This window comes from Drosophila albomicans, chromosome X, assembly GCF_009650485.2.
Source record: "Drosophila albomicans strain 15112-1751.03 chromosome X, ASM965048v2, whole genome shotgun sequence".
Classification (NCBI taxonomy): Eukaryota; Metazoa; Arthropoda; class Insecta; order Diptera; family Drosophilidae; genus Drosophila; species Drosophila albomicans.
Window position 1 is genome coordinate 9,513,261 of NC_047627.2, and position 20,015 is coordinate 9,533,275.

The 20,015-nt window shown below is 40.1% G+C and overlaps 1 protein-coding gene across 7 annotated transcripts in view; it reads right to left on the reverse strand.

Moving 5' to 3' along the window:
- Positions 1 to 20,015, reverse strand: part of LOC117578077 (uncharacterized) — a 39,620-nt gene that overhangs the window by 12,224 nt on the left and 7,381 nt on the right. For 3 of the 7 annotated variants that reach the window (XM_034263227.2, XM_052001896.1, XM_052001894.1), the window contains exons 3-10: positions 12,477 to 12,540; positions 12,185 to 12,370; positions 11,204 to 11,718; positions 10,953 to 11,138; positions 10,629 to 10,894; positions 9,658 to 10,116; positions 8,440 to 9,498; positions 7,459 to 7,591 (exon numbers count right to left, since the gene is read on the reverse strand). In XM_034263227.2, the coding sequence (XP_034119118.1) occupies positions 7,459 to 7,591; positions 8,440 to 9,498; positions 9,658 to 10,116; positions 10,629 to 10,894; positions 10,953 to 11,138; positions 11,204 to 11,718; positions 12,185 to 12,370; positions 12,477 to 12,540 (2,868 nt within the window). Of the gene's footprint in view, positions 1 to 6,216; positions 7,592 to 8,439; positions 9,499 to 9,657; positions 10,117 to 10,628; positions 10,895 to 10,952; positions 11,139 to 11,203; positions 11,719 to 12,184; positions 12,371 to 12,476; positions 12,541 to 20,015 lie in introns of all 7 variants that reach the window. The other 4 variants (XM_034263225.2, XM_052001893.1, XM_052001895.1 and 1 more) reach the window with 2 other exon arrangements.

The following is a 20,015-nucleotide window of genomic DNA, read 5'->3' on the forward strand; positions in this document are numbered from 1 at the left end:
TATTGAAATAATTGGCTACGGTGCTGTTACTCGTACTACGTTGTGAACTCAAATTACGTATATCTACAGTATTAGTACTATTATTATTGTTAATTCTATTATTTAAAGATACCTCTACTGTGCTGCCATCATCATTTACATTGCCTTCAACATCATTTCCATCGTTATCGTCTTCGTTTTCGTCCTCGTTCTCGTCGTTCTCGTCATCGTTCTCATCATCTTCATTGTCGCCAAATTGGCTTTCAGTCTGTGTTCGGGTTCGAGTCTTTGCTGTTTCTGTTCGCAATTGGGTTAAAGTCTTTGCTGTCTGGGTTCCAAATTGTGTACGAGCATTTGCTGTCTCTGTACCCAATTGGGTTCCCGTCTTTGTTGTGTCTGTTCGCAATTGCGTCGCAGGTCTTTTGGCAAGCAGCTGGCTGAGAAGCGGATCAGGTCGTCTGCTGTTCGAAAAATTCCTAACATTCTTCTCATTATCTTCGTCCTCTTCCGCCTCCTCGTCTTCCACGCTTTCTTCTGGCTCTTCCTCCACATCGTTTTCATTTTCGTACTCGTCCTCTTCCTCATCGTGCTCTGGCTCTTCGTCATCCACATCCTCGATTGGCTTATTGCGACTGTAGAGATTTCTATTGAAGGCAACAATATTGCGTCTCGTTGTCGAGCTCACTCTTCGAGGTGCAGCTGTTGTATATGAATCAAGTGTAGGCAGTCTTCTATTCTGTTGGCTCACTGTCGATGTGGTGCCTCTGTTTTGGCCAAACAGAACTCTTGGTCGTTGTTGCGTTCGCTGGAATTGTCTTTGGCCTGTTGAAGTTCCCACTTCATCTTCATCATCATCTATGCTTGCCTCATTCTCGTTATCAATTGGTGTTGCTGCTGTTGTTGATGGAGTCCTAAAACGACTGCGTGAACGATTCAAAGGAGCAAATGGTCGTCGTGTTGTTAGTTCATCAGCAGTTGTGCTGGACACTATACTTGGGCTAGCTGTAGTTGTGACCAGTCTTGACCTTGTTCCGAAGCCACGTCGGAAGATATCCGTTCGCGCTGCCGATGGTTTACTAGTTGTACTTGTCGTGACTTCATCTGAACTATTTTCATCTTCAGGCTGAGCGGGTGTTGTTGTGGTTGAGCCATTCAAACGGCCTCGAATCGGAAGTCTACGGCTTGAATAAAGTTTTCTTGTAGTGGCCTCTGTAGTGCTTTCGTTTACAGATACACTTTTCTTGGCTGCTTCGGTGGTATCCTCATTCTGCTCGGTGGTATTGACTTTGGTTTGAATGATTCTTGTGCTGAGGTTTTCGGTTGTTTCACTTTCTTTGGCATTACCAATCTTATCGGAACTTTCCTCTTCCTGATTAATTTCGCTTACTTTATTTTCGGTGGTTGTGTTAGTGTTGACTATTGTGGCATTAAGGCGACGGCGTATTACAATCCTTCGTCGTGGCAAAGGAGTTCCACTGCTATTTTCACTGGTTACAGTTGGAGACTGGGTAGTTTCCTGTTCCTTGTTTTCCTCTTCGAGATCAGAAACAGTTGTCGTACTCGCTGTCGTTGAAATAATTCGTTTACGAATTAATACTCGACGACCGGACTCGGTGGTTTCGGTAATGTCCTCGCTATCATCGGGACTAATTGTTGTGTCTAAATTAGTATTCTCCTCGTCGACTTTAATGCTTTCACTTTGACGAGTTTTCTCTTCATTTTCCGTGTTTGTTTTTAGGTTCCGATTTTCGAAAAGTTGACGTCGCCTTGTAGGGCTTGGACTAGTTGTTGCCCTGGCTGTTGTGGTAGAAAGTCGAGTACGTGCACTCGTAGTATCGATTAAGTTATCCGGATCCTCATCTTCATCGACACTTTGACTAGTCGTTTCCTCATCTTCATTAATCTCTGTGTTTATTTTAGCGTTTGTCACACTAAAACGATTACGATTGGCGAAAAGTTGACGCCGTCTTGTGGGACTTCCATTGGTTGTTGTCCTGGCTGTTGTCGTCGAAAATCTTGTACGAGTACTTGTGTTATCGATCAAGCTATCCTGATCCTCATCTTCAATTTGACTAGTTCCTTCCTCGTTTTCATCTTTCACGTTTGTCGCAATCGAGCGATTACGATTGGCGAAAAGTTGACGTCGTCTTGTGGGCCTTCCATTTGTTGTTGTCCTGACTGTTGTGGTCGAAATTCGAGAACGAGGGCTTGTGATATCCTCCTCATCCTGCTCTTTATCATTTATTTCGTTTTCGTCGACTTTACTGCTTTCACTCTGACTAGTTGTGCTATTTCTTATGTTTCGATTTTCAAAAAATTGACGACGTCTTGTGAATCTATCATTGGTTGTTGTTCTGGCTGTTGTGGTCGAAGTTCTAGTATTAGAATTATTCAAGTTCTCATCGCCATCGACCTTAATACTTTCACGCTGACTAGCTGTCTCTTCATTTTCAAGTTGGTTAATCTCTGTATTTGTCGCACTCGAACGATTTCGACTTCCAAAAAGTACGCGTCTTCTTGTTGGTCTTTCAGTAGTTGTTGTGGCAGTTGTGGTCGAAATTCGAGAACGAGGACTTGCGATATCTCCATCCTGCTCATCATCATCTGCCTTTAAGCTAGAGGCTGTTGTAAAACCCCCCAACAGAGGGCGACGACTTGAAATCGGTCGTCGAGTTGTCGGCCGCTCGACGGGGAGCGAAAATGATCGTGTAAGATCTATTCTGAGTCTTGGAGTGACTGCTTCAGTCGCAACGCTTTCATTCTCATCCTCAATATTAGCTTCAAGTCCGTCATTCTTCTCCGCTTCGCTTGGATTCTCTGTTGTTGTTGTTGTGGTTCTGCTCTGAAAACGGCGAGCTGTGTTAAAGATAGTTTTGGGTGTGCTATTTGGTGAGTCGCTTTCAGCAGTCTCTTCGGTTGTAGCTACTGTGGGATTCAATTGACTGTAAGTGCGAAAACCTCTGGCTCGCTGTGTTTCATTTGATTCCTTTACAACTTCCAGCTTAGTGGTTAAAGTTTTCCCCTGACGTTGCGATATATCCGTTATAACTCGTGTTTCTTCCTCCTTTTGTATCTCGTGCTCATCTTCATTCTTAGCGACCTCCTCAGTATTTGCATCAACTTTAGCCCCCAGGTGACCTACACTGACCCGGGGGTTTTCAATAAAAAATGACTCAGTTCCGAGTTGATTTCCTGTGCCTGCTCCATGGCCAAATAATGCTCCTCATCATCTTGATTTTCCAATGCGTTATTCGGTGTTGCATTGTCACTCACGTTGAACACATCGTGGATCTTTTGGCGTATGCTCACCTCACTGGTGTCGGGCTCGGGTGGCAGCTGTGTCTGGGCAATATACGTGATGGGCGAGTCCTTGGTGTACTGATAGTATTTGCGACGATGATATATCGGCAGCGATAGCTGATCGTTGCTATTCGAATCCTCCTTTGGCTTGACTTCCTTGCTGGCAATATCGTTGTCGCTCTCAAAGTTGCTCAATGCAATCGCCAACTTGCGTTGCACCTCAGTCAAGTCATCACCAAGTTCACTCGGCGTTGTTGTGGCTGCTGGTGTTGTGGTTGTTGTTGGTGGTTCTGTTGTGGTTGTTGTTGTTGAGCTGCTGGTTCTAAACTTTAAAAAGTTTCTAGCAGTCGTGGGTTGCGCTTCCGATTCTGTGGCTTCTGTTGGATCAGTTTCAACTGGGGAGGATTCTGTTGTAGTTCTTAGAGGACGCCTGAATTTGAAAACTCGTCGTGTTGTTGGCTTGCCATTAACTGCAGTTGTTTCTGGTTCCGAGGTAGTTGTTGTGGTTGTTATCGACGTTGTTGGTGTTGTTCTGGCAGTTGGTTGCTGGAATCTGAAGGCAGAACGACGAGTGCTCGCCTCGGTTTCAACTGTTGTCGGTGTTTCCGTGGTAGTGGTTGTTGTTGTTGGTCTGGTGCGGCGCAGAATTGGTTTCGGTCTGCTTGGGGATGGTCGGTTTGTGGGCTGTCTGGTTGTGGTTGGTCTGGTGGGTGCTTCATCCTCGATCTCAGCCTCCACATTGTCGTATTCAAACTCTTCGACCTCTTCCTGTTCAACGGTTTCCTTGGGCTTCTTCAGCAGGCGACGACGCGTCTTCTTCACCGTGGGCTGCGATGTCTTTGTGCGCTGTGCCCGTGATGCAAAGTCCAATGCCAGCAATGAGGACAGATCGTTGCTCTGGAATTTAACCGCGCCACGATTGCGTGTTATGATGCGGGGCGTTGTACTAACCGGCTGCTCAGTGATCTCATCGTAGATGTATTCGTATTCAGCGGGCTTCTCGTGCACCGTCTTCGTGTGCACTCGCTTCACCACCTTGCCACCATCAATGTTGCGAAGATATGTGGTGCGCGTGCGCGTAATGCCACCGCCCAAGGATTCCGTTTGACTGGTAGTGCGATTCCGCACCGGACCGTGCAGTACTCGGCCATCCTTTCGCTTGCTGCTGGCATCTACTTGACTAGTTTTATCAACTTCAACTTCACTGTCGCTCTCTTGTTTCGATGTTGCTACTGAGCTTGCGGTTGCGGTTGCGGTTGCAGTTGTTGCTCCCGTATTTATTTCACGGGCAACTGCTTCTGGTGTTTCTCTGAATGGCGCCAGTTGTGGTCGCGCCTGCGGTTCTTGATGCTTGTAGGCGGGTCCACGTTTGTTGGCATCGACTGCCAAAAGCGACGAGAGATCGCCTTCCTTGCGTGGTCGATAGGTTCCCCTAACTAAGACGCGACGTTTGGGCAACGCTGTCGTCGTTTCCTTCGCTTCATCATTCGTCTCTGTTGAAACAGATTGTGTTTCTCCTTCAAGTGCTACTTTACCTTCGGTTGTTTGTCTGCTTAAGGCCACAGGTCTGCGAATAAAGTTAGTTTTCCTGTTTTGTTTCTTGGGTGTCTCGGTGGTAGTCAGAGGAGCTGCTGTAGTTGTTCTTCTCGTTGTCGTCTGTCTGGTTGTTCTTCTGACTGCTGCTTCTGTGGTGGTGCTTACAACAGCATCGCTTTCGTTATCATCATCGGGCAGTTCAGCTGCCAGCTCGTCGTTAATTTCTTGCACTGATTCAGTGCTTGATTTCTCCGCATCCTTCTCAGTTGTGGTGGTCACAAAATGCTTCTCAGTTGTAGTGGTTACTATATCCTTCTCAGTTGTGGTGGTCGGTAAGTCCTTTTCAGTTGTTGTGGTTACTAAATCCTTTTCAGTTGTTGTGGTCACTAAATTTTTTTCGGTTGTGGTGGTCACTAAATTTCTTTCGGTTGTGGTGGTCACTACTCGTAAATCTTTTTCAGTCGTGAATTCTGCCAATTCTCTTTCAGTTGTAAAGCTCGCCAAATGTTTTTCCGTGCTGCTATCCTCACTTGTTAACGATTCTGCAACAAGCTGATGCTTAGCTTCTCCATTTTGTGATGTATTCACATGACGCACAAAGCTTGAGCTGCCGCTGTCAGTCAGCTGCACGCCGCTGCTAGTGCGAGTTATGGCATTGTAGTGTATTTGCTCGTCGTTCTGTCCACTATTTTGCCTGGACGAATGATCGATATTTTGATAGATTCTTCTGCTGTGTTCGTTTGACGATGAGCTCGTTGCGCTTTCATCCTCAGTTTGACTAGAAGTACGTGCTATATTTTGATAGATGCGTTTGTGGACAGTCGGCGTTTCATCTGTTGCAGCTGCAACATCGCCCTCTCCACGAATTGAATTAAAGTGTCGACCACGTGACTCGCTCTCGTTGTCGGTGGCCAAACGCTTGCCGGCAAACCTGCGAGTGTCTTTGTCGTTGCTGTCGACGAGTGCATTGTGCAGGTCGATGCTGCTCTTGATAGAGGAAGGTCTTGTGGGTTTTGTTGGTCTGCGTGCATCACGCCACGTATACTTAATATGTTCGCGGTTGTCTTGTTCGTCGTGAACGTCACGGTCATCATCATTATCATCATCATCAGTGCTTAAATTAAAGGTACTACTAACTACGTCATGGCTTAATTTATTGTCACCATTACCAACTAGATTAACGACTACTTCATTGTGGGTGCTAGTTGTTTGATGGGTGTTTGTTGTTTTAGGTGCTGTGATTGTTGTGCTTGTGGTTGTTGTTTTTGTTTTGATTTGGGTTTGAGTTTGAGTTTGGGTTTGAATTTTACTTGTGGCTGTGGTTGTGGTTTGGTTTCTTGTTGTTGGTTGTTGGGTGTTTGTGCTAGGGTCCAACAACTTTTGACTATTAATGTCACTCACCTTGGGCCTATCCACTTGTGATAAACGTGTTCGTGTTTTAGCTACGTCCGTTAAAGTCTTGTTCTCGTTGTTATCGTTCTCGTTGACGTTGACAGTGCTGTTGGTGGTGGTGGTGGTGTTGTTGTTTGTGGTTGTGCTTGTGGATTGTGCGGTTTGGGTTTGGGTTTTAGTTGCTACAGGACGTGTTCGACGTCTGGGATAACCGAAAGGTCTTGGACTAGAAATGCTAGGTAGCTCAGTTGTTGTGGTTGTTGTCAGTTCAAGTTGGGATGTTCTTTGTGGTTGCCTTCTACCGGAGTAGTTGGTTCTTATGCTATTTACACTAGGATTAACGCTACTCAAACCTTTCGAGTTACCAACATTGGGACTAGCTTCGTTGACTGCTTCTGCATTATTGTTATTAATATTATCATTGTTGATCTTGTTGATGTTTCTGTTGTTGTTCTGGTTGTTGATGTTCGTTCTTATGCGTTTATATGGCGTTTTGATTGTTGTTGTTGTTGTTACCTCACTATCAATATTGTTCTTGTAATCGTTCTCGTTCTCGTTGTTGCTGTCACTCTTGTCCGTAGTTGTTGTTGTTGTCCTTGTTGCCTGTTGTTCGGACTCCGTCGTGGTTGTAGAAGCAACTTGTGCTAGGTTATTAAGTCGGTTGTTATTTGTGTTAGGGAAAGAATCATCAACATTGGCTGGCGACAGTGTTGTCAATTGTGGCTCGAATAAATCGTTAATGCCATCGGCCAACTCCAATGAATTGATGCTGGTTGTTGGTGTTTGGATAGTGGGTAAAATTGTGGGTGTAGGTGTGGGTGTGGTTGTGGGTGTGGGTGTGGGTGGTGAGGTGGTTGTGGTGGTTGCAGTGGTGGTATCAATGTTAGTAGCGCTCGTTGTGAGCGTTATTCTAGTGTTTGGTTTATCAATTGGTTCAGTGGTTTCGTTAGTGATTGTAGTTGTTGTTGCTGTTGTTTCGGGTTCTTGGGTGATTATTTGTGCTGCTGATGGTACGTTGTTAGTTTTCACATTGTTGTTGTTGTGGTTGTTGTTGTTGCGGCGGTTGTTGTTGGTGTTTTTGGTGTCGGTGTCGGTGCTCGCCTTGGCAGTCTCAGTGCCGGTTGCTGTTGTGGTTGTTGTTTCTGGTGTTGTTGTTGTTGTTGTGGTTCTGCGGCCGATGCTCGCGTATTTACGTGTATTTGTTGTTGCTGGTGTTGTGCTTGTGGTGAATTGATTTCTTTGGAACTTTACATTTTTCTGCTGTGAATCATCCTCGTATTCCTCCTCGTCATCTTCATCAGCCTCATCGTCAATGGCATCGGACACCGCATTCCTTGAACCGCTGCTGCTCGTCGTTGGCCGCGTCCTTTCAACGTATTTGTATCTGTTAATAAATACAAATTTCTATTAGGTAGTAGCAAATATTCATCGACAAAAATACAAAATAAGGTAGCTCTCTAAGTAATTCAAAAATATGTTAAAAATGTTGCTCCTAAGCAAAGTCAATCGTTTTGTCTGTCATCATAAAAACTGAGTTATACTCTATTTGCATTTCATGCCAGTTGTTTATATACAAATTGAAATTGGCAAATTTGGAGTCGATTGCACAAAAACAATTTGGCGAATTGAGCTTTCTAATTTTGCGAATACAGAATTCGAAGCCTAAATAATAAGTACAGCGCAATTATAGACCATAGTATTTTAATTATCAATACATTTTCATTACTTGCTATTTTTGCATGATTTGATTGCATCAGAGTGAACAAGTCAGGTTATAAAAATTCCATGGCAATTATTATGAGTGAATTTTTGGTGCAAAGTAAAACAACAATATAAAAATAAGTAACAAAGCTACTGTCGCGTATGCACGATTGTGGTACATCCGTTAAAAAAAGAGGTATAGGGTGTAATTATTTTAAACCATATTAACATATCAGTGAACTACGCACAAATGCAACAAAAGCAGAATTGAAAAGTCCGCACTCAGCAACTACTTTAGTAAATACTTTTTTCCTTAAAGAAACAATATACCTTACATTGCTTTTCATTTAATTTGTGTAAGTAGAATACGTTTTTGAATATAAAACATTTTCACTTGTAAAGAATTTCTTTCTACTATTTGAATTGAATGTTCTACTTACTTTTGATTTATTATTATTATTATTATACTTTCTTTAATGTAATTTGTATTTCAATTTCATTTTAATAAACATGTAGGGTAAATAATTTTACCTGTTTGTTGTTGAACTAACTGACACACCAGATCCCTCAGATTCACCGATATCCGATCGTTCCGTTGTGCGTCCACGTGTGCGACTCAATGTGGCATAATGCTTGGTCTGCGTCTGCTGCTCCTTGACGACAGTACGACGTTCCTCTTCCTGCTCCTCTTCTGACTCGGATTCGAGCGGTGCTGGCTTCGTAGTTGTGCTCGGACGTGCGCGTCTCAAGCTTGTATACGATGGCGTTGCAGCGCTCAACGAACGCCTTGTGGTCGTCTCAGGTTGTGACACATCGAGCTCCTCGTCATCAGTCTCATTGTTGGCGGTCAGCTCAGTGTCATGCTCCTCACGATTGACACCACGATTGCGATTGATGGTCACGTACTGTTTGCGTTCCTTAAGGAAGCCCTCGGACTCGGCAATCTTGTCGATGCCCTCGTTTTGTGGTCCCTGGCGACTGTTGCCGCGCACCACCGACGAGTACTTCGAGTAGCTTGATTGCGATTGTGAGTTGCCTTCGCCGCTGCTCTCCGCACCTGCATTGTTAATAGTTTTGCTCGATTCGGTTTTCTCGGTGACTTGCACACGATTGCGTGTGAACGCACTGAAGGTGCCAGGACGTTTCAGGACACGATCGTATAGTGATTTGCTGATCGTTGAGGGTGTTGTGGGTGCTCCGTTGCCAGAGACAGAGGCCGAGTGCTCCTTGAGCGTAATGGAGCCATCTTTGTTTTGCAACAAGTGCTTCTCGAGTTTCTCGACTCCGCCGACCTTTCGGATCAGATCGATGAGCTCCTTAATCACTTGTGGATCCTCTTCAGCATCGTTGAACCTGTTGGCCGAGTGCTCCTCATTGCCGTCCTCTTCGTCGTATTCAATCACCTCTGGTGCAGCTGTCGTTGTAGTGCTCGTTGTGGTTGTTGTGGTGCTTGTTGTGCTCGAGACGCGTGGATAAATTGGACGTGCCACTGGCGCTGCTGTCACGCGATTCTGGTTGCTTGCTGGTCGCCTGGTTGTTGTTGTCGTCGTCTTAGCTGTTGTTGTGGTAATTGGAGGCGATGTCGTCGATCTATAAAGGAGTGCAATTGAGCGTAAATTAAAGCAAACAAGTGATTTAAATACCAAATGCTAAGCTAAATTCAACATAAAATAAGCTCATTAATGTAAAATGTATTTTACTATTTAATACTCGTTTCACAGCATAGAAAATAAATTTATTTACACTTACTTCTTTGTTTTGCATGGCACATTACGAGCAAAATCGCATGAATCGGCAGCAGGATTGAAATACAATCCCGATGGACAAGTGAACTGATGTCCAACAATTCCCAGTCCAGATGGACCGCTATCCAAGCACCAATAGTATTTCTTGCAGTCGCGAGGATGCTGGAAGAAGCCCTCCTCTTCACACTTGAAGTCCGAACCAGGATCCGGTGTAGTCGGTGGTGCAGGTGTCGTCGAGCCACGTCCACCAATGTACAGAGATGAGCCCTCGGCTTCAGTTAGTCGAATTGCGGCTGTGCTCCGCGGTGTCACTGTCGTTGTACTGCTGACAGCTGGTCGGCGAGTGGCAGACTGTCTGCTGGCACCTGAGTCGGGCTTGGAGGTTAGTTGATTGCGGTCGCGACCTCGCGAGCGTGATGGCTTCTGTGGACTGCTTGGTTTACCCACCTCATTGATGCCCAGTCTGATGAATGGATAAAACGCATATCGATATTAAATTAATGGATTGACTTCTTATATTAGCTTAAATTACAAACCAGATTATCAATTTTTATAATAAGAATTTTGATTTTTTATAACTATGCTATCGATTATGAAACAAAATTGAAGGGATTCTATAAAACATTAATGTCAATTAACGCAGAAATCATGTTCGCATTTGAATGTCTATTTAGTGATGGATTTTATCCATTATTCATTGTGTATTATCCATTGGATAATATACAGCTGTAAGATTTGAAATAGCGGTGGGACAGAAACAAAACTAACTTTTTGTTAGTAGATCGTTTAAAATATCAAGATGCTTTCTAATGTGTTTCCAATTGTGTGACGAAGCCCGAAAACCGTGATGTGCATACTTAAATACATTTGTTCTATTGCGTTGGGAAACATTGTTCAAAGAAAACTACGTTTCAAACCCTTATCCAAATTTAGTACTGAGATTTGAACCCATCACCATCAGCATTAGGAACTCACCCAAACGCCTCGAGCATTGCCTCCTTGGCAGCCTCAATCAGCGGATACGGTTTGCCGCTACACGCGCCACGGAAATCATCGTTGTCAATGGCCCAGAACATAATACCTCCCAGTCCATGCGCAACCACATACTCGGCCTTTTTGCGGACAATCGCTTCATCATCGTAGCCAACCCATTGGTTGCGTCTATACGCATACGGACCCATCACATTTTCATTCGGCTGCACTACAGTCCAATCTGGATCGTCTTTGAGTGTTTGACAAATCTATTGAAAGAGCGAAAATGTCAGCGAAAGGCAACAATCAATGAAAGAGTCAACAAACCTCGTAGTAAGCCAAATATCCCTTCTCGCGGGTCGCATCGCCCTGTTCGCCGGGTCCCTCAGATGGGGCGCCAAGCTCAGTACTTTCCTCGTTGATGAGCGTGTAAGACCGTCCATAGGTGGGAATACCCAACACCAACTTGTCGCGATCAGCGCCAGCCTTCAAATAGTACTTGATGGAGTAGTCCTTTAAAAAGAGAACATAAATCATTAATATCATTTCAATTAATATGATTTCATACTGTCACTTACGATATTCAACTCGGCATCGTAATTGTACTCGGAATCATCCTCCAAAGAGTAGAGGGGCGCATGATGATTAACCGATGGCTCATGCGACGAATGGAAATCGTAGGTCAACACATTGAACCAATCCAGATACTTATTCAACTTGGGCACATCGTATCCCTTGTCAATGTACTCAATACCCGCAGGAACAGCCATTGTAAGCAGCAACCTTGTACGTCCAGTTTTCTCCGATTCACGTTCGAATTCCGCTCTCAATTCACGCACAAATTCAGCATAGTTATCGCGATCACGCGATTTGCCACCTTCACGATGTGCCGGATATTCCCAATCCAAATCGATACCATCAAAGTGATTTTGTCGCAAGAACTTCAAGATGTTCTTAATGAATTGCTGACGCCGTTCGGGATTGGCCACCAATGGTGAGAAACGTGAAGAGGCTTCATTCCAGCCGCCAATTGCAATCATTGTCTTCAATTGCTTGTTGTACGTTTTGAGCCCGGTGAATTTTGCATAGCCACCTAATAAAGAGAGAATGATAAAATAAATGCACAAACTAAAAATGAGAAATCGTAAAACGAAAGCAATATCAAAAATAAATTAAATATTTAAATCATTTTTTGTACATTTTAAATAAAAATTGCAGAGTAACGTTTGTCTTCAAATTTTATTACGGAAATAATTCACAAGTTATTTTTAAGCAAGTGATTAATAAAATTGAATATTTTAAAATGAGTTCTAACATATCGAAAAAAAAAAGTTGTAGTTTTTATTTTGGAGATAACAAGAAATATAAATGGTTTAATCTGCCTTTGAATTAAGTGTTTCCTATTAACAGTTCTTAATGAATTTAAAAATTAAAATCTACCACAATGAATCTAATTTTAATTCCTTTGTAATAAAAGTTGATTTCATTGCATTGACTTCAAGAATTATTTTTTTTTTTTAATTTTGTATCTCTATTCGCTTTAAATTCTCGGGACTTACCCTGTTCTATGTCTTGGTACTTGTCGAACGGCTTCATTTGATTGTCCTTCGTGAATCCACCGAATGCATAGATTAAATGTGTGCACAAATATGGATTGATGTTCTGTGGATTGAATTTCGCAGTACCCGGTCGATAAACACTCCAATTTGTGTAGTAGCAAACAACTCGGCCTTCGGAGCTCGCGACTGCAATAATCACATAATTGAATTAGGTATTTCTTGAATAATCGAAAGTACACGGAATGGTATTGGGCAATCAAAAAAAAAAAAAAAATATGAAAAGAAAACTTACCATTTATAAAATAGGAGAGCACGCAAAGTAAAAAGAGCGCTCGCCAGGCCGTTCCATGCCGGAACTGAAAGATGATAATACGATTATTGAAAATGATGAAGCCGAAAAAAAAAAAAAAAAAAAAAAAAAAAAACACAGACGGAAGTATTTTGGTGGTGCATAATTTATGAAACATTCGATTGACAATCATTGACACTGATTTTGATGGAATCGTATAAAAATCTTTACATACTCTCGTATAATAATCAACTTAAAAACAGAAAAAGAAAATGCAAAACCAATTCATTCACAGTGAGTCCCCATGAAGGTCGAGTTGGTATCAAATATGTTACACAATCTCATGAATTTTGTATGCAAATTCCATTTAATTTTATTCAACATCAGTATGATAGATACGTATGTTATTTTTTTCTCTCTTTTTCTTTTTTCGATTTCATTCTTCAACCTGCACAGTGGCTAGTTTTATGGTGCGCTTGTGTGTCGAAAATACAGGTATTATATTACCTCAAACTCGAAGAATGCGGCAAGGTAATGTCAAGCATAAGTAATCAAAGCCAAATCAAGATTAGAAACAATCAAACGTTTGATTCACTTTTAGCTTGAGATTTTGTCCGCTAGATTAAGATGTTTTGGGCTAACATCTTTTAAAGGGTTTAGAATTATTAAAATTGCAAATCAACATTATATATATATATATATATATATATTTATATCTGAGATCTGAATGAATAAGTAAGAAATTAAAAATTTAGTAAAACTAATATATGTATATCGGATATTGAAATGTAAAAAGGCATTGAACAGCATTTATGCATCTGAGATAGAAATATAATCAAATATGTTATCAACAAGACTAACTTTTCATCTGCCAAAAAGAGAGAGATAGCCATATCTTCGTATAATTCATTCCACTAATAACATAAATTACATGCCTCAAAATTCGAGACGATCATTGATCATATATTAATTGCCCGCATTTGAAATTGGAGTGAAACTGATTTGGCTGTTTTTTTTTGCAGATCGTGTTCATCGTTGAGCCGGAGATGTCTATAATATGCTGTGACATAAGGCTATAATCGTAGTAATTAGAGCAAATGTAAGCAGAGCAACAACAAAAGCCGCATCGGCTGAGTCAGTGTCAAAAATAAAACATTTTTGTGTTTATTTTTTCACTTTTTGCCAAACGTCTCTCGTTCATAATAAATGCTTAAATAGCAAATATGAACAGACATATGTATAGTATATGAAAACAAAACAACGGATTTTGGAATTAAAATGCCAAACGTTTGGTAACATTATAAAAACAACAACACAAACAAAAATAAAAACAACGTAAGTGGCCCAAACTACAACCATCTCCCTTACACATATTCGGATATTGAACAACGGCGAACAACGAAGTTACATAAGCAAAGGCAAACAGCAACAACAACAAGTTGTGGATTGTGTGTGTGAATGTGAGGCATGCGGGTTTTTAGCTCACACAATGATCTGCACACACACACACACTCAGACACACGCATACGATGCACACACTTGCACACACACACATGTGAAAACATGTCTTTCATTTTGTCCAAGTCAAAGTGATTTTTACACGTCCCCTAAAAAACAACATGAATGATTACCATCTAACAGTAACTCAGAAGAAAAAAACGCCAATTGGCCATCATCATTATCATCGAATAGATGCGGTTTTTCTTTATTAAATTTATTAATACTTTGCTTTAGAAATGCATGTCTTATTATTATCGAAGCAAGCACTTTGATTTAATGGAGATCAAGACGAGAAATCTGTGTTTTTGAGGGGGGAATCAATGCATGTTTTTTTTTTTTTGTTTAACTATTGGAAGTCCTGGGATCTGAATTAATTGCCAAACTCAAACAACGTTTGGGCTGCAAGGTGAAAGTTTTAATTGTTTTTGATGTGATATGAAAAAAAAAAAAAAATGTAAAATATGAACAAGTCATGCACAATATTTGTTTTTTTTGTGAAATGGAAAACTGATGTCTGTATCAGCAACTTTGAGTTCTATCAAGTTTCTGTTGTAATGCTTTTCCACTTCAAATTTCAATCGAACAATCGACTTCGTACCCATCCTCAACACAAACAAAGAGAAATAAGAGTACAATCGCATAGCTTTCGCCTCAAAGAGTCCGTAAGTCGTATCCATATCCGGGCAAGTACTTATGCCATTTGGAGTATCGGCTTGGAGTGTGCCATTTGCTCTGACGACACTCGAGTGGCGGAACATTCACCAAAGCATTCTCTCTCAATCTCGAGATTGACGGGGGAAAGTGCATAGGATTGTATTGATTATAGCGGCATATTAACCTGGTGCCAGAGACTGGTGTGGACCAAAAAACAGAAAAAAAGGAGAAAAAATGCAATTGATTGGGTCATTGGACATCATTGAATATGGTCGATAAAACAGCAACGAGAAAAACAACAGTGGTGGCAATTTACATGTATACACCATACTATATATAGTCATACCATAGTTTACATTGCTATTGCTTGTATTGCGGTTGCTTGTTTCGTTAACGCTGTCTTCGTCGTGTTGTCGCACGCATTGCTTAACATTTCTTTACTGCCGATATCGAAATGAAAAGCGACTGCAGCCAGTTGCCTCCAAACGAGTCTTGCATTCAGCGCAAAAACCAACAAAAACCAACAAAAACAACAAATAGAGAGACAACAAATATCCAAATAAAATATTAACTATTTGGGTTGCATAATGCGCGCATGCGCATTGATTGGTTTGACTGTTGACAAATTTGTCAATCTGATGCCAAAATGCATGGCGCGCACAGCACACGCATCAGCTATAATGTCGCATTTACTTAATCGAGTTTATGCCTCTCAGACCGTATAAATATATGGTTTGGTATTTGTAGAAAGAGTTGAGCTACGCTTGTTTTTTTTTTTAGTTTGAAAATGGATTTTAATTGAGTGTACTAATTGTTTTACAAAGGGTGCAACAGCTTTGGCTTCGGCATCAGCATGCAACATTCGGTATTTAGCATTATAAACTGTGTCAGTTGTAATTTAACGCCAGACTTTGCAAACTTTTTGAGATCACTTCAATTGATGAACCTCCTTCTTCCTCCCATTCCCCTCTCTGTCACTCTAAACGGGGGACGGCCACAAATTTATGGCCAGCAAGTTTGCTGATGATGTCGACAAGTTGCAACACTGGGGCAAACAGACGAAAAGACAAACGGCCTGATGGACAGACAGACGGACGGACGGACGGACGGACAGACGGATAACTGTGGCATATTTTCATAGTTGTTGTTGTTGCTGCCTGGAGTCTATTTGCCCAAAGAGGCAACTGCAGCTGGGAAGCCTGAGTTGGTTGCGGCTTATGTAAGCCACAACTGCGAGATGGCCGCATATACTCGTAAGTTTGCGTTACGCCTGAAAAAATGATTGCATACAAACACACATACGAGCCAAGCCGGACCGAGCTAAGGTATGCACATACTTTATGTACATATTTGCAATTTCTCATCTAAAGTTGTCACTGTTATTGCTGCAATTACTGAGCTGTTAGTGTTGCAGTTGTTACTGCTGTTAATGTTGTTGTTGCTGTTGCTGTTACTGTTACTCTTGCTGCTGTTAATGTAGTTGTCGCTGTTACTGCTGCTGCTGTTAATGTTGTCGTTGCTCTTACTGTTACAGTTGTTACCGCTGTTAAAGTTATTGCTGTTACTGTTACTCCTGCTGCTGCTGTTAATGTTATTGTTGCTGTTACTGTTACTCTTGCTGCTGCTGCTGCTGTTAATCTTACTGTTGCTGTTGCTAAGGCTGCTCTTTCGATTTTTGCGCTTTGCATATTCGCAACGAATCGTCAAGTTAGCCTTGAAAACGTAACCGGCTATTAAAAAGTGCTCTCACACACATGTGCATAACTTTTATATACGTACTAGTATTTGTTCACATATCTCTTTGGTCATTGCTTTTGTGTGCCGTGTGCTCTAAATTCAAGAAATGCTGCTTTACGTCATTGTTAAAGCCAGTGGTTGACAAAAGACCTGTGTGATTGCTCTGAGACTTGCGAATTTGCGTTAGAATTGATAGTAAAAACTTTAAACTTGTTTTTTTGTGTGTGTCTCTCTCAATTAGAGCGACATTTAGCATATTAGCTGAATACACTGTCCCCAAAAGCATACAAAAAAAAAAAAAAAAAAAAAAAAAAAAAAAGACTGACTAAATTCGCACTTTCTAAAAATATGAAGGAGTAATGTTAAGGTTAGGAAAGCACTTTCATTGTTTATAGATAACAATTATGTGTGAGAATTAGGTGTTACGATAAAATAGTTAGTAAATGCTGCATTTTATTATAGTTTTCTTTTAACACTACTAGTTCTGTGAACTTCATAATGCATTACTTTTTGTTTATACAAGTATATATTCAATAAAATACTGAAGTAAATAATATTAAAGAAACTGTTGAAGCTGTTGTAACTAAATTTTGCCTCAAAACATAAATATAAAAACATTTTTGAATCTTCAATATTGTTTGTAATCTGTATTATAAGTTTCTAATCTTGGTAAAATGTAGAAATTAACTGCATTTCCTCCGAAATTACCAATTCAAAAACAAAAGTTTTAATCAAGCAGGTCGTAAGCACTTCTATTTGAAAGAAAACTGCTGTAGCTTTTTATGTTCATATATATTTTAAAATGACAAACAAAAAATATAATAAACCTTTTTTTCTCTCCAGAAAATTATATCACTATTCTTAGAATGGAATTTAAGCTTATCGAAAATTAAATTAAAATCGTAATAATTTAATATAAGGAATTATTCAAGAGTATTAAATTATTATTAGTAATATAACAGTTGCAAGCATTACAGACTTTTCAACATGCTTCCATACTAATGAGGTGTGTAGAGTTCGTCTCTATTAAAAATCAAACTGAATGAAATTAAAGAAAAAGTTGCTCGCTTTTCGGTACAGTGTATTTGTATAATTAATTTATAATTGGAATGCCACTACGCTGTTTGTTAAAAAACACGATGCTACTCCTAATTAGCTCGAGATTTGATAGTATGCAAATGAGTGCAAAAAACACTTGCATTGAAACAACATTTTTGTTTTCTATGAAAAAAAGGCGGAACAAAAGTAACCGACCTCAAAAACTTAACACATAAATTACCGCGTGCTTTTAATAAACGCCTAAAATAAACTAACATATTCCTAGGAAAAACATAGAAGTGCATTTTATAGTTATCACTGAAACGTTAAAAATTGGAAAGGTATTTCTACTATAAAGTGTGTGATTCCAATTAAATGAATAGATCCAGAAATAGTAAATAACACATTCAAATACATTTCACATAAATTACTGCGTGATGTTAATAAATGTCTAAACTATTCTTTGGAAAAATATAAAACTGCATTTTGTTGTTATCACTAAAATGCTAAAATTTGCCAAAACTAGAAAGTTTTTTTTATGTGTTTTATTCTAATCAAGCAAACATATCAAGAAATAGTAAATAACACTTTTAATGAATGTCTAAACTATTCCTTGGAAATACAAAAAACTGCATTTTGTTATTATCACTAAAATGCTAATATTTGAACAAAAAAATAGAAAGGAATTTCTAATCAATTGAATTTAGTAATATTATAACTAGTTGCATAAAAGTGATCACAAGTTTTTGCGTCATTTCATTAAATGACGAATTAAAATAGTAAATTGATTAAGCGATAAGTTAGCAAATGAAATTCAAAGCACTTTATGTAAGTTTGTATCTTCAAGAATTTGGAACGTAAGCTGTTGCATTTTGTTGGTTGAAAATTTCGCGGGCGATTTTGTTTTTGTGCCGTGCGAAGTCGCATTGTTGGCCAACAAAGCGAGCTAACAAGATGTGAGAGATTATCGTGCGAAATTCGCTAGGCCAAGCTGAATTATGACCCAAGGCATTTTCAATTAAGTAACTATGAAAATGAATCATGGTCAGCGGATGGAACAAAAGAGCCAAAAACCAAAAAAAAAAAAAAAAAAATAGCAAAAATGAAATAACGAAACGAAAAAGAAACAATATTTTAAGTTTAACTTTTAGTTTTGGCCACAACAGGCTTGCAACGTCAATGACTCCAACGCGACGCGACGCGACTAGAGTCAGAGTCAGAGCCATGGGAACCTGGTCAGATGCGTGAACTTTCATCATCAGAGTTGTCCACCGGTTTGGTGGCCGATATGGCAGTTGGCTGGTGAAAATGCAGTTGCTCCTGTTACAACTGTCTCCACGCGATGTGCACCAAATGGAAAAACACCTGCACAGCAGCTAAAATGGCAATTAAAAGATATCAGGCGGCTAACCTGATCGAACTAAGCTAAGACGACGATGACGATGATGATGACGACGAAGAAGAAGTGTCACGAGTGCAGTGCATTGACTGAGTGCCAACCAGTTCTCTTCGATTCGAGTCTTCTTTTTGTCTTTAATCGCTCATTTCGAGTGACAGTTCGCCGAAAATAGTGAAAGTCGTCATCATCATTGATGACGATATCGCCGGTGAATGAACAGCACAGACATTCTAGACATCAACTTTTGCCAGGTGGGGATGGCTTAGTCGCTTGCATTAGTGGATGCATAAAAGATAAAAAAAAAAAAAACTAGTAAAGAAAAGAAAAGTCCAGACGTTGTGATGTCTGTGAAGCGGATTTTGACGTGGCTCTCGAATAGTCAAATGTGCCATCAAAATGCCTATTAACATGTTGTGAAATTGGACATTTTGATGTCCGAAGACACGCCGATAATGCTTTCTTTCATTTAAGTAAATTAAAATAACACTCTCACTCACTGGTAGCAGCGGGATGCTGATTGGCCGGTGTTATATCTCAATTAACCACAATTTACGTCTATTAATGCGACGCGTCATTGATCAGCAGATTTATTTCGAATTTTTTTTGGGTGATGAGTATTGAGCACGCAAAATTTACAGTTAGCCACAAGAATCAGTTGGAATAATTAAATTGGTCACAGTTTTAGCTTTTAACTTCAAGTGGCTAAAAGCGAAAACAAAACTTAATCTATTTTGCTTCCGGCGTTCAATTTTCCCACTCTCTTAATGTTTATTCATTTATTTTAATGGCTTCGAATGTCTTCTCCTAAAATCAGTTTGTTTTAAATAAAAATAGCTAATTTATCAAATATTATATCACTTAACTCTTTCACTAATTGCAAATCTAATTCAGCTCATTTACCACATTTTACTCAAATTTGATTGGCGTAGGTCGTGATATTTACTTTATTTATTGTTCGTGGGTGTCTTTTAGGCTTGTTATTTTGTTTTATTTTTTATTCACATGCACTATTGTCTTTTGCCAACTAATTTCGTTAAAAGCCGACAAAAGTAGATGATCGAAAAAAAGAGAATGATGGCCTTTAATAAAGTGTAATCGAGTATTAATAAACATTCTCTTGCTCCATGGAGCCAAACAATAAGTGTATAATTTTGCAACATCTTTGTGTCTCTTTTATTTTTGGCTTAAAAGTGATTGTTTGTATCCGTGGGTTT